This window comes from Pan troglodytes, chromosome 9, assembly GCF_028858775.2.
Source record: "Pan troglodytes isolate AG18354 chromosome 9, NHGRI_mPanTro3-v2.0_pri, whole genome shotgun sequence".
Taxonomy (NCBI): domain Eukaryota; kingdom Metazoa; phylum Chordata; class Mammalia; order Primates; family Hominidae; genus Pan; species Pan troglodytes.
Genome location: NC_072407.2, coordinates 76,198,487 through 76,213,064, shown reverse-complemented (window position 1 = coordinate 76,213,064; position 14,578 = coordinate 76,198,487). Strand labels below are relative to the sequence as shown.

At 39.5% G+C, this 14,578-nt stretch overlaps 2 protein-coding genes across 17 annotated transcripts in view; one reads left to right on the top strand and one right to left on the bottom strand.

The window, feature by feature from the left end:
- The window catches only part of PPME1 (protein phosphatase methylesterase 1), an 83,147-nt gene extending 74,708 nt beyond the window's left edge, over window positions 1-8,439 (bottom strand). For 3 of the 4 annotated variants that reach the window (XM_009423749.4, XM_009423748.5, XM_054661525.2), the window contains exon 1: window positions 7,990-8,289. In XM_009423749.4, the coding sequence (XP_009422024.1) occupies window positions 7,990-8,090 (101 nt within the window). In that variant the 5' untranslated portion in view covers window positions 8,091-8,289. Of the gene's footprint in view, window positions 1-7,989 lie in introns of all 4 variants that reach the window. The other variant, XM_001174909.6, reaches the window with a different exon arrangement.
- The window catches only part of C2CD3 (C2 domain containing 3 centriole elongation regulator), a 162,507-nt gene continuing 156,235 nt past the window's right edge, over window positions 8,307-14,578 (top strand). For 6 of the 13 annotated variants that reach the window (XR_002938508.3, XM_063783205.1, XM_054661516.2 and 3 more), the window contains exons 1-2: window positions 8,307-8,482; window positions 10,895-11,164. Coding sequence is in view for 8 of the 13 variants with exons in the window: in XM_063783205.1 (XP_063639275.1) it covers window positions 8,398-8,482; window positions 10,895-11,164 (355 nt within the window). In the remaining 5 variants the exon portion in view is untranslated. Of the gene's footprint in view, window positions 8,483-8,551; window positions 8,775-10,894; window positions 11,165-14,578 lie in introns of those variants that run through there. The other 7 variants (XR_010147281.1, XM_063783206.1, XM_024347347.3 and 4 more) reach the window with 3 other exon arrangements.

Genomic DNA, 14,578 nt, shown 5'->3' with positions numbered 1-14,578 from the left:
TTCCCAGAGCCATTTTTGGTAGCACCGGAGCTTGGATTTGACTTTTTATTTTATAATTACTATTTTTAGAGATAGGGTCTCATTCTGTCTCCCAGGCTGGAGTGCAGTGGCACGATCACACCACACTGCAACCTCAAACTCCCAGGCTCAAGTGATTCTCCCATCTCAAGTCTCTCAAGTAGTTGGGACTAACAGGTGTGCACCACCATGCCTGGTTGTTTTGTTTTGTTTTAGTACAGACAAGTTTTTCCTATGTTGCCCAGGCTGGGGAGCTTGGATTTAAAAAAGTACGTCAGGTGCCAAAGCGTTCTTTCTTTCCATGATAATGAGGCCCAGCAAGAGAAACTGACCAGAGTCATACAACTTGTTAGTGGCAGAGAGAAGATGTCTACTTAAACCTGGAAAAAGTCTATGGCCAAAAACACACACAGAAGCATATAGGAAAAGGACTGATAAGTAAACAACTTCGGTCTTCCGGTGTGGTTTGAAATGATTGGAATTTTCAATATAATCTCTTATTCAATCTTCAAAATATATTGGTAGAATATACCTGTAACTTGTAATCAATATTGTATTTGAAGAATATCTAAGTGTGGCCACCCTCTTAATAGAACTATTAATTAAAAGTTTCTTCTCTTAAAAAAAAAAAAAACTATTTTGTAGTTTGAAGGAAACAGTCTTTCCCAAACAACTAGAGATGTTTTCTGAAATCTGACATCAAGTAGCATAACAAGGAAGGCTCATTAGGTTTAAAATAAAACAAAAGAGCAAATTACCCAATTTTGGAGATACTAAGAAGAAATAGATTCGCTGGCAATAAGCAACAATGGAAGAACGGACTTTTACTCAGAAGTTCTGAAATGAATGTCAAGGGGCTGAAATCTGGCAATAAGGGGCAGGGGAGTTGGGGGTGGGATTATTACTTTCTATACTTACACTGCAATGAAAACAGTAGGGAAGTTGAAATCAGAAGATTAGGCTTCTCCACTTGTTAACCTCAGGATTTGGGCCAGATGCTGTTTATTCTCTATTCCAGACGTTACCTGCCCACTTCCCACTCTCTATTCCCTAACAGAATTGTAATACTTTTGTTTGAGCAGCTAGTGGAGATCTCTTGTTGTCTCTCCTCCAGTCCAAGGGAATGAATCAAAATTGGTCTAAACCAGTCATAGTTAATCCCATTCCCTACTGCCAGTGATTGGTTTTAGGATGGGTATGTGAACAGTTCTGGACAATAAGACTTAAGGGAAAAATCTGTTGGGGAGCTTGCATTTCTGGGAAAAAATTAAAAGACAAGCTTAGCTAGGAAAGGACTTTGGCCCCCGCTTCTTTTTATTTGTAAAGATAAGATAGAAGTAGAGTGGCAGCAGCCATCCTGCAACCATAAGGTGACAAGCAAGAGAAGGAAAAGCCACCATTCTAAGGATGGCAAAAGAAAGGATGCAAACAGCCTGGGTCCTGAATGAAATTGTTTAGCAACTGAATGAACCCTGGAACATCCTATCGATAATAAATGTCCTTGTAGTTTAAACTACAGTAAACTGATAACAGCAAATTAGATTGTTTCACATCAATATAATGTTGCTAATGTGAGTTTGGGGATTTTTGTAGATTTAATTGTATTTAAATAGTAAATCTACTGAGTTTCACAATTATTTAAGAGTGCTATTGAATTTAAGTAATATTAGATTGAATATAACTTAGGTCAATACTTGGAATCTGAAATATATTTCCTTCAAAAGGGATTCATACAAATTGAAAGATACCATATTTCTTCAAGGAACATTCAACATCATAAAAACGTTTATTCTAAATTAATGTTTGTATTTAATGTAATCCCAATAAAAATACTATCAGGATTTTTTTCTGGCACTGGTCTATGGGATTAGAAAGTTTATTTGCGAGAAAAAAACAAGAGGAACCACGAAAATCCTAAAAATGAATGAGGGGTAAACAACCTCTACCACCCATCAAAACATATTAATAAATCCTCTAATTAAAAGTACAGTAGTGGCACGTAAAAGAAACTCCACAGACCCGGATCTATATAGAAATTTGGCATATGACAAAGGTGTCATTTTAATCAGTGAGAAAGAAGACTTTTTTTTTTTTTTTTTTGAGACAAAGTCTCACTCTGTGTCCCAGGCTAGAGTGCAGGGGCATTATCTTGGCTCACTGCGACCTTTGCTTCCCAGACTCAAATGATCCTCTAGAGTAGCTGGGACTACAGGCACACACCACCACACCTGGCTAAATTTTTGTGATTTTTGTAGAGAAGAGGTTTCACCATGTTGTCCAGGCTGGTCTCCAACTCCCAAGCTCAAGTGGTCCACACGCCTTGGCCTCCCAAAGTGCTGGGATTACAGGCATGGACCACTGAGCCTGGCCAGGACTATTTCTTTATTGTAGTGAAATTTACATAATGGGTAAAGGACTAAAAAATTTAATAAATGATGAAAACAACTAGATAGCCTTTGGATAAAAATAAAATGTCTTCTTTTCCTCACTTTGCATATCAAGATAAACTTCAAATGGATTAAAAAAAAATTGGCTCATGCCTGTAATCCCAGCACTTTGGAAGGCTGAGGTGGGTGGATTACCTGAGGCCAGGAGTTCAAGACCAGCCTGGCCAACATAATGAAACCCCATCTCTACTAAAAATACAAAAATTAGCTGGGTGTGGTGGTGCATGCCTGTAATCCCAGCTACTTGGGAGGCTGAAGCAGGAGAATCGCCTGAACTCGGGAAGTGGAGGTTGTAGTGGGCCAAGATCACACCACTGCACTCCATCCGGCCTCGGTGACAGAGCAAGACTCTGTCTCAAAAAAAAAAAAAAAAAAAAAAAGGACACTATACAGGTACCAGGAAAAAATGTAAATGATTCCTTTATAACCCAAAAAAAGGAAAAGCCTTTCTGTGACTCAAGATCCAGAAGCAATACATGCTGGGAGGAAGGGAAGATGCTAATGAGTAACGAGTTTATGGGAGGATGAAAATGTTCTGCAATTAGTGGTGGTAATTGTACAACCGAGTGAATATACTAAAAATCACTGAATTGTACATTTAAAAGAGTGAATTCTATGGCATATAAATTTAACTTAATTTTTAAAAAATCTAATGAAAAAATAAAAAAAAACCAGAAATACTGGGATTTGATTATTTTAGTAACTCAATTTGTGACCTTGAGCAAATCACTTCACTTTGCCCTTTATTTCCCCATCTGTGTGAATAGCTCATTAAAGCCTTCCTAAGAGGCCTGATATCCATAATAAATTTAAGAAGATGGATGAAAGACTATCTAATCAGATATGAATAAACATACAGCTTGTGGGGACAAAAAAGCTGATAACATAAGAAACTGAAAGGAGAGCTTCCACATAAACTATGAACCTTCTTCACAGTTCTCAATGTATAATTATCTACTAGCTATCATTCTTTAAGAGCTTATGTGTCAGTGTCAGGAACTATAAGTGCTTTTTATGTATTATCTTATTCTCACAGCACTCTCAGGTAAGCAGAAGTATTCTCATTTTAGAGATAAGAAAATAGACTATGAGAAGTTAAATGACTCGACCAATGTAAATACCTAAGTTGGGCTTCAAACTTAGATCTTTGTCACTTCAAATATCAAACCCTTCAATGCAAGCTATAGAAAGAACAATGGACTAAAAATACGAAGTCCTGGGTTTGAATGTTGTTCCTGCCACATAATGATTCTGTGATCTTAGGCAAGTCAATGAACATTTCAGTTTTCTCATTTATTAAAAGAAAATATTAACTCCTGCCCTAGTTTACCTCATAGAATATAAAAAGGGACTACTATATACATGTCAGTTAAATCACTACAGAGCTGGGCATGCTAGCATGCATCCTCAGTCCTACCTACTCGAGGATGAAGTGGGAAGACTGCTTGAGCCCACGAGTTTGAGGTTGTAATGCACCAAGATTATGCCTGTGAAAAGCCACTGTACTTCAGCCCGGGCAACACAGCAAGACCCTATCTCTTGCAAAAGAAAAAAAAAGGAATTTAAGAGATAATAATAGAAAAGTAGAACTTTTTTTTTTTGAGATGGAGTTTCGCTCTTGTTGCCCTGGCTGGAGTGCAATGGCGCGATCTCGGCTCACCACAACCTCCGCCTCCCAGGTTCAAGTGATTCTCCTGCCTCAGCCTCCTGAGTAGCTGGGATTACAGGCATGTGCCACCACGCCAGCTAATTTTGTATTTTTAGGAGAGACGGTGTTTTTCTATGTTGGTCAGGCTGGTCTTGAACTCCCGACCTCAGGTGATCCACCCGCCTTGGCCTCCCAAAGTGCTGAGATTACAGGCATGAGCCACCACACCTGGCCAAAAAGTACAACTACTGATAAACCAAAAACACGTTGAATAATGAATGGCTTTAATATTTTATAGTTCCTCTAACAGTAATAGTATATACGAAAGCAGTGACTTTCAAAAGATACTTCTCTCAAGCACACCAGGGGTGCAAAGCAAATAGGGATCTCAAATCTACTTTAGTCAGAGTAGCTCTAAAAGCTTTAATAAAGAAGTTCAAAACCACTGTTTTTGGCAACATCCATTGGCATCTATTAAAAGGAAGAGTGACACCAGGATTTCAGGCCTTACCCAAGAGAAAATATTAGTGTACTGAAAAGTGAATGGATTCTAGAGACTAAACTTAGATTGAATCCTAGCTCTGCTACCTACTAGTTGGGTTACTTTTAATCTCTGGGTCTGAATGTCTTTACCCACAATGCAGGAAAATATTCACCATGCAGGTCTGTGGACACATTAAATAACATAAAGTTACCATTACAATGTCTGGCACACAGTACTTACTTTAAAAATTGCTATTATTAAATTATCCAACAATACTTTGGAATTACTAAATCTAATCTGAAAAACTGAATTATGGAAACTCATGAAAAATCACCAACTCAGAATATGCACCCTGAATATGCAAACATGCCTAAATAATGTTTAGTGAAATTGAAGGCAAGAGATCATGAAAAATAGTTAAGAGTAAGCCACACAAGAGACTATCAAGAGAACAGGACTAACTTGTGAGTAACATAGATAGAGTGGAAGAATGGAAGTTAAGAAAAAAGCAAGTAAGCATAAGGAGACATAAAGAATGCTTTGAAATTGGTGTGAGACTTCATAAATTACGACTGAAGAAAAAGACTGAATCCTAGGTTATATGCAAATGAGTAAGACACACAACTCAAAATAAGTATTCCCAGATGACAATTATGACTCCAAAATACACAATGGGTCTCACAGTCAAGAGACCCAAGTCCTAGTCCTTAACGGCCCTACCGCTAAGCTTCTAGGGCACCTTAGGAATATCTGAGTCTCAGTTCCCTCATTTATTAATACATTCCCTTATAGAATACAGAACTCTCTGAATATTGGGTTCCTCAACTACATGATGAAGTGGTGAAATAAGACCATGTCTATGCTTTCTCTCAGCTTTATGATTCTAAGGAGAAAGAGAATCTACATTATTACTACCATGAGACTTAGATGAAGCCTGCTTATATACCAATAAAGTAGAAAAGAAAGATACGGGAAAATAAGCCATTTGAGGACCACACAAATATTCGCCAATATATGCTCTTCTCTTTACAATACTATCATAAATAAAGGCCTTTCTAAAGAACTTTCTTTTCCAGGATAAGCCGTTAACCTAAACCAAGAAGACCAAAGCATCTTTTTAAAAAGGTAAGTTGTCCAGGCACAGTAGCTCACTCCTATAATCCCAGTACTTTGGGAAGCCAAGTGGGGCAGATCACTTAAGGCCAGGAGTTTAAGACCAGCCTGGCCAACATGGCGAAATCCCCTCTCTACTAAAAATACAAAAATTAGCCGGGCGTGGTGGTGCATGCCTGTAATCCCAGCTACTTGGGAGGCTGAGGCACAAGAATCACTTGAGCCCGGGAGGTGGAAGTTGCAGTGAGCCGAGATTGTGCCACTGCACTCTAGCCTGGGCAACAGAGTGAGACTCTGTCTCTAAAAAAAAATAAAATGAAAAGTAATAAAAAATAAAAACGATAAATTACTAACAATTATACAATCTTCTAATCAGCAGATTTTCCTTTTATTTTCTCTCAGTATCTTCATCCAGTTCTTCAATCTTCAGAGAACTTGTTTCTCCAAAATGAGAAGCTGAGCTCTAATTAAGCTTATCTAAGGAATGTATAATTATTAAAAATCTGATTTTCTTATGTATTTGTATAGAAGGGTGCTGGTATACTGAAAAATCAAATTTATTTTAAGAAAGGCAGCAACTAAGATATTTAACAACAATTAATGTTACATTAATATTAAACTCCAGGTTAGTTTTCCCAAATAATGTTATGGGTCAGTTTCCAAATTCTCTTTATTCATGTTATAGTCCAACTTTTCTGTCTTCCAAAGCCAAAACAATCTTCACTTTACCTTCTATGTAGCCTTCTACCTCTATTGTGCGTCTATCTCTCTATCTCCTCCTGCTAAAGTTTTCTCATTTTTCTACTGCGTATCATAGCAGGTCTCCACTCAATTCTTAGTTTCCTTCCCTGGTTTTTCCACCCATTTTTCCCATTCCTTTACCCCACTGTTTTATAGGATTCTCCTTTCTTTTCATCCCTAGGACTTACTGTCACAGTACTGCATCTCCTACTCTCACCTCCTTTTTGATAAGTTTTTACACATATTACTTCTTCAGAACCTAAGGTTTCTCTTCTGTAGTCCTTTTTCAAAGAATATCTACCAATTCATCTCTAGAATCCCAAATATACTCTTGAGCCCTCATACCTAAGTATCTTTCCTACTCCTTTTCTCTTTACAGTCACTAATTCCCAGAATCCTGTCTGAAACTACAAATATCCCCTCAAAACCAAATGCCTATTCAATTCTCTCCACTTCCCAGCAATTACTTCTCCCATGTTCACCTCATTCTTTCTCCTCGGCCCAAGTATCCCCTAACCTGGCACAAGCCATTTAACGATCTAAAATTCCAAAACCTATCTCTTCTACATGGCTCTCCTTCCTTTCCAGCAAACTATTTCCCGAACTCCCAATGCTTCACTAATTCAAAGTCTTAGGCCAGTACGTCGCTTCCCTCAGATCTACTAGCCCAGCAAAAACTGATTGCCCAAATCTTCCTCTAAGCTTCCCAGACCTTACAACTGCAGCACTTCCATTCACTAAACCGTATTTATAGTCATCTCTCAATCTTTAGAGCCTATGGTCACTCTGTAAATTCTTCAGTCCTCTCCTTCTTCTCTCTCCCTTATCCTGTCCAGCTTCTCAGCACATTCCTATTACCCTTAACAATCTTCGTGGCTATGTTCTCCACCTTACCTTAGGCCTACTCCCTAAACTTTCTCATTCTCCCTTAACAGACCTAATCTCACCTCTCATTCGCTGAAACTGTCTTTACACCTCTGGGAATTCTCTAGAATCGTCTGCTTCCTAGTTCTCCTCTTTCCTTCTCCAGCCCTGTCTCGAGTGTTTTCTACCCCCCTCAGCTTTTCTAGTATCTAGTTCTCACAGTGTAGATATTAGAACTCTGATAATATCTACTCCTCCCAAACCTTTCCTTAGTTGTTGGCCCAATTCCCCTCAACTTTTCTCTCAGTCATTCCCCACTTCCCTCCACCTTCCCTGGCCGATTCTCCTCCACCTTTGTCACCGTTCTACTCCCTTTTCTAAGCCTCCTTTATTGTGGAGGTGATTCTCAGATCCCTTATGTTAGTCTCTCAGCTTCCCCAACCTTTGCCTCATTCCCCTCTCCCTTCAACAACGTTATTTTTCCTCCAATTTCTATTGACTTGGCGCCTCCCCTAGTCCCCCAATCTGCCTTCTACTCCATCTAAATATCTCCAGGCCGCCAACATTTTCTCCTATCAGTAGACTCCTTTCCCGTGCCTCTCTGAACGCCCAGAGATACCATTCTCCAACGGCTGGGGCCTGGCCCATAGGGAGAAGGGGTATGGGTCACGTACCCCATTCGCATCTTGGCTCCGCTCTGACTGCCCCCGCTGCCGGGTAGAGGTGGGCGAGAGGGAAGGCGGCCGAGGTGCATGCTCTTTTCGAGGGCCGACATCGAGGGGAGGCTGCACGCACGTAGTCAAACAGTAGGCGAAGCTTCGTCCCACGTTGAGTGTGGCCCAACCGGTCACGACTCGCTCCCCTAACGACGCCCTGTCGCCTTTGGACAGCACCCAGCTACCCGTAGCACCGCCTACCGTCCACCGGCTCCGTAAACTCCACCCACTCGCTTCAGCGCTTCCACCGGAAGTGCGCAACAGCCCTCACACAAAGGAAGCTGGGTAACGGAGTATGAGAACTCCGCAGACTCCCGGCTGGGAACCCGACGACTTTCACCGGAAGGAGGAGCGCTCTTCAGGGCAATGCACCCTGCGCAATGGAGTCCACAAAGGGCGCATCCCTATGCGCTTGCGCAGCTGGAGGCGCCCCCCAGCCAACCCCGGAGAGGTATTGTAGCAAAGCGTCCTGGGTATTGTAGTGTATTGGAGGGAAGGCGTCTTGGCGCCTTCTCTTCGCACCGTTTTCCGGAGACTGTTAGAGGAAGAGTCGCTTTTTCCTGCCTCCCAGGCTGCCCAGCGGCGCCGGTTGCCGGGGAACGCAGGCGCCGTGGGGAGGGATGGCGGGAGGATACTGCTTAGGTGCTGGAGACGGAGTTGAGCTGGTGAAGAAGAGCTCGGGCTCATCATGAAACAACGAAAAGGCCAAGGGTCTGGGGGCAGCCGTGGGCGCAAAAAAAGAGGTAACCTGAGCGATCAAAGATTGAGGAAAGCGTAATAGGAGAGCAGGGTGTAAGGAATTTTAGGGAGACCCGCACCCCCGCTGGATAAACAAGAAAAGGGACGTAAGAAGGGAAATAGCCAGGGAACCAGAAGGTTAAAAGGAAGGGCAATTGGCCCTCCAGAGAATGGAAAGGAATTAGGGGCTGGGGTAGGGGCCACAGACTGGCGATTAATGAGATGAAGGTTACCGGTAGGATGACTGTAGAGGAGAAGAACAAACAATGATGGGATTGGTTTTGATAACAAAGTGAAATGTATGTGTGTGTGTAGCTTTCGAGGTCCACAGGGACAGGAAGAAACATAAATTGGCAAAGGGATTATATCATTTGTTGTGTGATTGTGGGCAAGAATCACGTTTTATACATTACTGAATGACCAAGGATTAGTACAAAGCAGGACTCGGTAAATGTTAGTTGAATGAATGAAGTATGAAGGGCTGACTATGAGCAGGAGTTGGGAAAAATAATTGTAGAGTATAGAGCCGGGAAGAGTGGGGAATGACAGGTGTGATAGGATTGGAGTGGGGGTAAGGGCATGACGATCTCCTGAAGGACCTGAGATCATGAAAGAGTGTGCAGCAGAGAGTCCTCATCAGGTTAGCAGCTCAAGGAGACACAAGCTCACCGAGTAGGGGATGTTAGCTGCAGTGAGAACAGTCAACCTAGGAACCCAGGGCAGATCAGGAAACTTGACATTGAATCTCTACAAGACTGCCTCGAAGGGAAAAAGGACAGTGGGTGACCCTGCCTTTTTGCATTGTAGGCAGTTTAGCGAGAAAAGAAGTATTGGGAACAGTGATAGGACATTAGGCCATTGGGTTGAGGACTGAAGCTACAATCTGGGAATTACTCTTATCCAAGCTGTTTAAAGATTACTAAGGCAGTTTTGAGATACTGACTTTCCTGCCAGGAAAGATAGGAGGATCTGAGACTGAAGCATACTAGTGCTCCCTGTGTCAAAACAGTTAAGCATGTTTGGTTGATAATCGGAAAGTCAAAGTAGAAATGATATAACATAGCATAGAACAGAATACACTTTTTGCTATACCATTTCCATATGTAGAAATGTATACACAACTGTGTATAATTTTTATGTTGAAACTATCCATAAGGATTATGGTGGGTCTTTTCTCCACTATAGAGGGCAGAGGCGGTGTTGGCATTAGAAGTCCAAATAATTAGTCCTGATCTGATACATTCCATATATTTTCTTCTTTGAGGCATAACCACTCCTCAAAGAAAAGTCAAAGGAAAAAAAAGATAAATAATATAGGAATGGTTTCTTAAATCTCCTTTAAGTTTTCCCGAAAAGGTACTATGAATGAAAGACAATCAGGGTCATTAAAGGAAAATTTTTTAGAAAGTCATGATTAATTGCTTTGTTTACACTTTAATGTCTTTATGAAATCCAATAAATACTAAAGCCAATAAATATATGAACCCAGCACTGTGTTAAAAATAGTGGCAGAATCTGAAGATTAGATAGTCTGTGTCCTCACTGACTGTGTGATCTTGGCAGGAAAGAAAAGTTACAATTTAAGACGTTCTTCATTGAAATGCTGAGTTGTATGATATAGTCTAAATCGTTTGTGAGTGAAGGGAGTTGTTGCTGTTTTATGGTTAGTGATTTTTTTAAAAAGAGAGTTAAAGATTACATATCTTAAAAACCATAGATGTTGCAATAATTAAAACAACTGTACTTAGAAAAATTTCAACCATACTTAGAAAAATGTCAACTACTTCTGATACTTGTATTTTTCAAATAGTAACTCAATTAAAGAAAAGTTTATATTAGTGTGTCTTTGTTGGTATGTTCTTAACTTAGAGTAAATAAAATCAAACCTTAAATACTAATTAGTTATCAGAGTGGCTTACATGACCAGATAGATTATTCGGTGGTCTGATTTGATAGTTACTTCTCATGTATTAGAATAATGGGTAGGATAAACCTTCTTTCTAAGTGGTGATAAATTGCTGAACTTAAGACTAAAGTGTTCTGTTTGTTTTCATTCAAAAAGCATATTATATGTTTTCTATATTTAGTCTAAATTTTGACTCAGTTTTCTTGGATTCCTCTACAGGTTTAAGTGACATTTCTCCATCTACAAGCCTGCCACCTCTGGTTGAAGGCCAGCTACGCTGCTTTCTAAAACTTACTGTTAATAGAGTCATATGGAAGATTGCAAAGCCTCCCACTTGTGTACTTGTCCGAGTGAGATGGTGGGGAGAAACATCAGATGGAACCCTCTTTTGTCCCAGGGATGCATTGCAGACTGAACCAAAAGCTGTGAGAACAACTACACGTTATGCTATTCGTTGTGGTCCAAAACAGTTTACCTCTTATCTAACAGGTATGTTATTGTTTTATCATTGCACCTGCAGACGTAATACAAAGCATGTGGTTATATTGTCAGCAATAAGTGTTGTTGTGTACCTAGCATATATGGGCATTCTTAATTATTGAAGAGTCAAAGAGTTTTTATAGTAGACATTTTTCTTTGTAAATTTATTGAGTGTTACTGTGTGCCAGCAGTTTTGAAATGTATTACTTCTAATCCTTACAATAACCCTGAAAGATAGGTATTTTCTCTGTTTTATAGACAATTAAACAAGTTTGGAGAGATGAAATGAATACTTTCTAAGGTCACAAAGTTGATAAATGGCTGAATTAGGATTTGAACCCACTTCTGTCTGTCACCAAAACTCATGCTCTTTTCACTACACCATGCTTTTTTAGGTAATAACTGTAGTCTCAACTCTGGGGTTTACATTATACTCAAGGAAAGAGGATATAGATGTAAAATTTACCAATAGTACACGATAATACATACTAAATGCCAAATGAATGGTTTAGTGAGTTAGTATTACAGATGTTCAGAAATGGAAAGCATCCCTCCGTAGGGAACCAGAAGCCAAGATGTCTTTATTTTTGTACAAGAAAAGTATTCTGAGTGTACTATGTTATTTCTTTATTCAGGTCAAGCTTTCACATAAATACATTTTGGATGATGGGGTTATTTATCAAGTCAATTCAGTTCAAGTCAATAAAATTCGAGCATTTATCATGTAAACATGGTTGGGCTCAGAATATTGGAGAGCCAGGGGTGAGTTAAAGATTAACTTGTCCTTGAGTAACTTACATTCTCTCGAGAAAAAATTTTTGAAACATCAACATGTAAAGAACAAATGCTGTAATTCAGTCATTCAAAAAATATGTTTAGCACATACTACACATTGTTTTAGGCACCATGGGGTTTACAAAAAATCCAAAAAATTAATAAGAATGATCCCGAACTCTAACTTCACAAAAAAGTTTAGTTATTAATAGTAGGTTAAAAGCAGTAAGTGCGATTAAAAGATATAAATAATCTTGGTACTGTAAGCTTAAAAATTAAATTCTCAGGTAGTATTTTTATATAATATAACAAATGAGGAGTGATTAGAAATTCAATAAGAGAGAAGGTATTTATTAACATGGTAATCAACAGGTCAGACATTTATTTGAACATCTTATGGTATACTGGTGCATTGGACTTGGCATCCGAACATTTACATTGGTGTTACCAACTACATGATTTTAGGAAAGTCTCTTCCCATATCTGATTCCTGTTTCCCCATCTGTAAAATGGGATCATATAGTTGCCCTTCCATTTTCTAGATATTTGCACAAAGAAGCAACCCGGTTGAACGGGTTGACATCTAGACAGTCTAGAGTTTGAACTCTGGCTTCAGGACTAGATTGTTAGGTGATGCTGAGAGGTTCCTTAGCATCTCAGGGCCCCAGTTTCCTATTAGTTAGTTGGGAAAAATAGCACTTACCTGTCAGGAATTATTGTGAATACTAAATGAAAAAAATGTTTGTAAAGTGATCGGTCTAGTAGCTGACACATTGTAGGTACAAGTCTTATAAAAATATTAAGACTCAGGCAGTGTGTACAGAGATTTGAGATGTATTCCCTGCCCAAAAGGAACTTAAAGATTAGTTGAAAACAAAACTGACATACATGAAACAGTATTGAGCAATGCCAGACAGTATATAATTAAATGTCTGATTACTTGATACATATAGTAATATCATATGAATATTCTAGGAAGTTAATAAGGGCTAATCTTATGTTATTAAGAAGCCAGAATCCTGCTTCTACTCTATGCTCTTGCTGTTTGACTTTGAGCAAGCCATTTCATCTTCTTGGGCCTTAATTTTCCCACCAGTAAATTGAAAGAGTTAAAACATCAAATGTGCCAGCACCCAAATTTCATAATTCTAGTTAAGAAAGAAGGCCATGGAAAAGATAGAATTTCAATAGGAGACACATGAGGTGAACCTTATAAGTGACAGTCCAACTGTAGACATGACATGGTTTTTTCTTTTTTTTGTTTTTTGTTTTTAAGACGGAGTCTCACTCTGTTGCCCAGGCTGGAGTGCAGTGGCGCAATCTTGGCTCACTGCAAGCTCCGCCTCCCACCTCCCGGGTTAACGCCATTCTCCTGCCTCAGCCTCCTGAGTAGCTGGGACTACAGGTGCTTGCCACCACACCCAGCTAATTTTTTGTATTTTTAGTAGAGATGGGGTTTCACCATGTTAGCCAGGATGGTCTCAATCTCCTGATCTCACGATCTGCTCGCCTCAGCCTCCCAAAGTGCTGGGATTACAGGTGTGGGCCACCGCACCCAGCCGACATGACATGTTTTTTAGAAAATGAAGCAATAAGAGGCTGAATCTGGTGGCTCACGCCTGTAATCCCAATACTTTGGTGGCTGAGGCAGGAAGATCACTTGAGGCCAAGAGTTCAAGACCAGCCTGGGCAAAACCCTGTTTCTACAAAAAAATTAGATTCCACATGCATAGCAAGACCCTGTTTCTACAAAAAAACATTTTTTTAATTAGCTGGGCATGGTGGTGCACACCTGTAGTCCCAGCTACTTGGGAGGCTGAGGTGAGAGAAATCACTTGAGCCCAGGAAGTCGAGGCTGCAGTGAGCCATGTTCATGCCGCTGTACTCCAGCCTGGGTGACAGAGTGAGACCCTGTTTCTAAAAAAGAAAGAAAATGACAGAAAATGAAGAGATAAGACATCAAATATTAGTTCACAAAAGTATGTGCTCTAACCAAAAACTTGGAAAAAGTATGCTATTTCTTAAGCTGTGTGGTAGGTATTCGCATTATTATTATTTTATTTACTCTTTTGTGTACATATTTCACTTAATACAAAATGCAAAAAGTAAACTAATTAATATGTTGTCACATATTAGCATGAACCATATTTTTTTCTCAAGCCGTTTTTATTACACTTAAGGTATTAAGACAAGTGCAAAATAACCTTGTAATTAGGATACTGTATCAGTCAAAAAAGGAGAAGTCACTATTGTATGAAGAGATTTACAAATGAGTAAAATATATAGGCTATGCCAGAATTAACATTTGAAATGAGATGGGGTTGCTCTTTTTTTCTAGGCTGGAGAGAGGTAGTAAGAACGATTATATGAGTTCCTCAGATAAAAATAACATATAAAAAAAGAAGAGGAAATGTATCACATTTTACAGTTTTTGAAATACTTTCAAGTCTATCATCTTATTTGATGTTTAAAATCATTTTATTTATTTCTTCATATCTATTTTATTTTATTTTATTTTTGAGAAAAGGTCTCTCTCAGTCAGCTGGGCTGGAGTCAGCGATGCAAACACAGTTCACTGTAGCCTCAACCTCCTGGGTTCAAGCAATCTTCCCACCTCAGCCTCCTGAGCAGCTGGGAATATAAGCACAT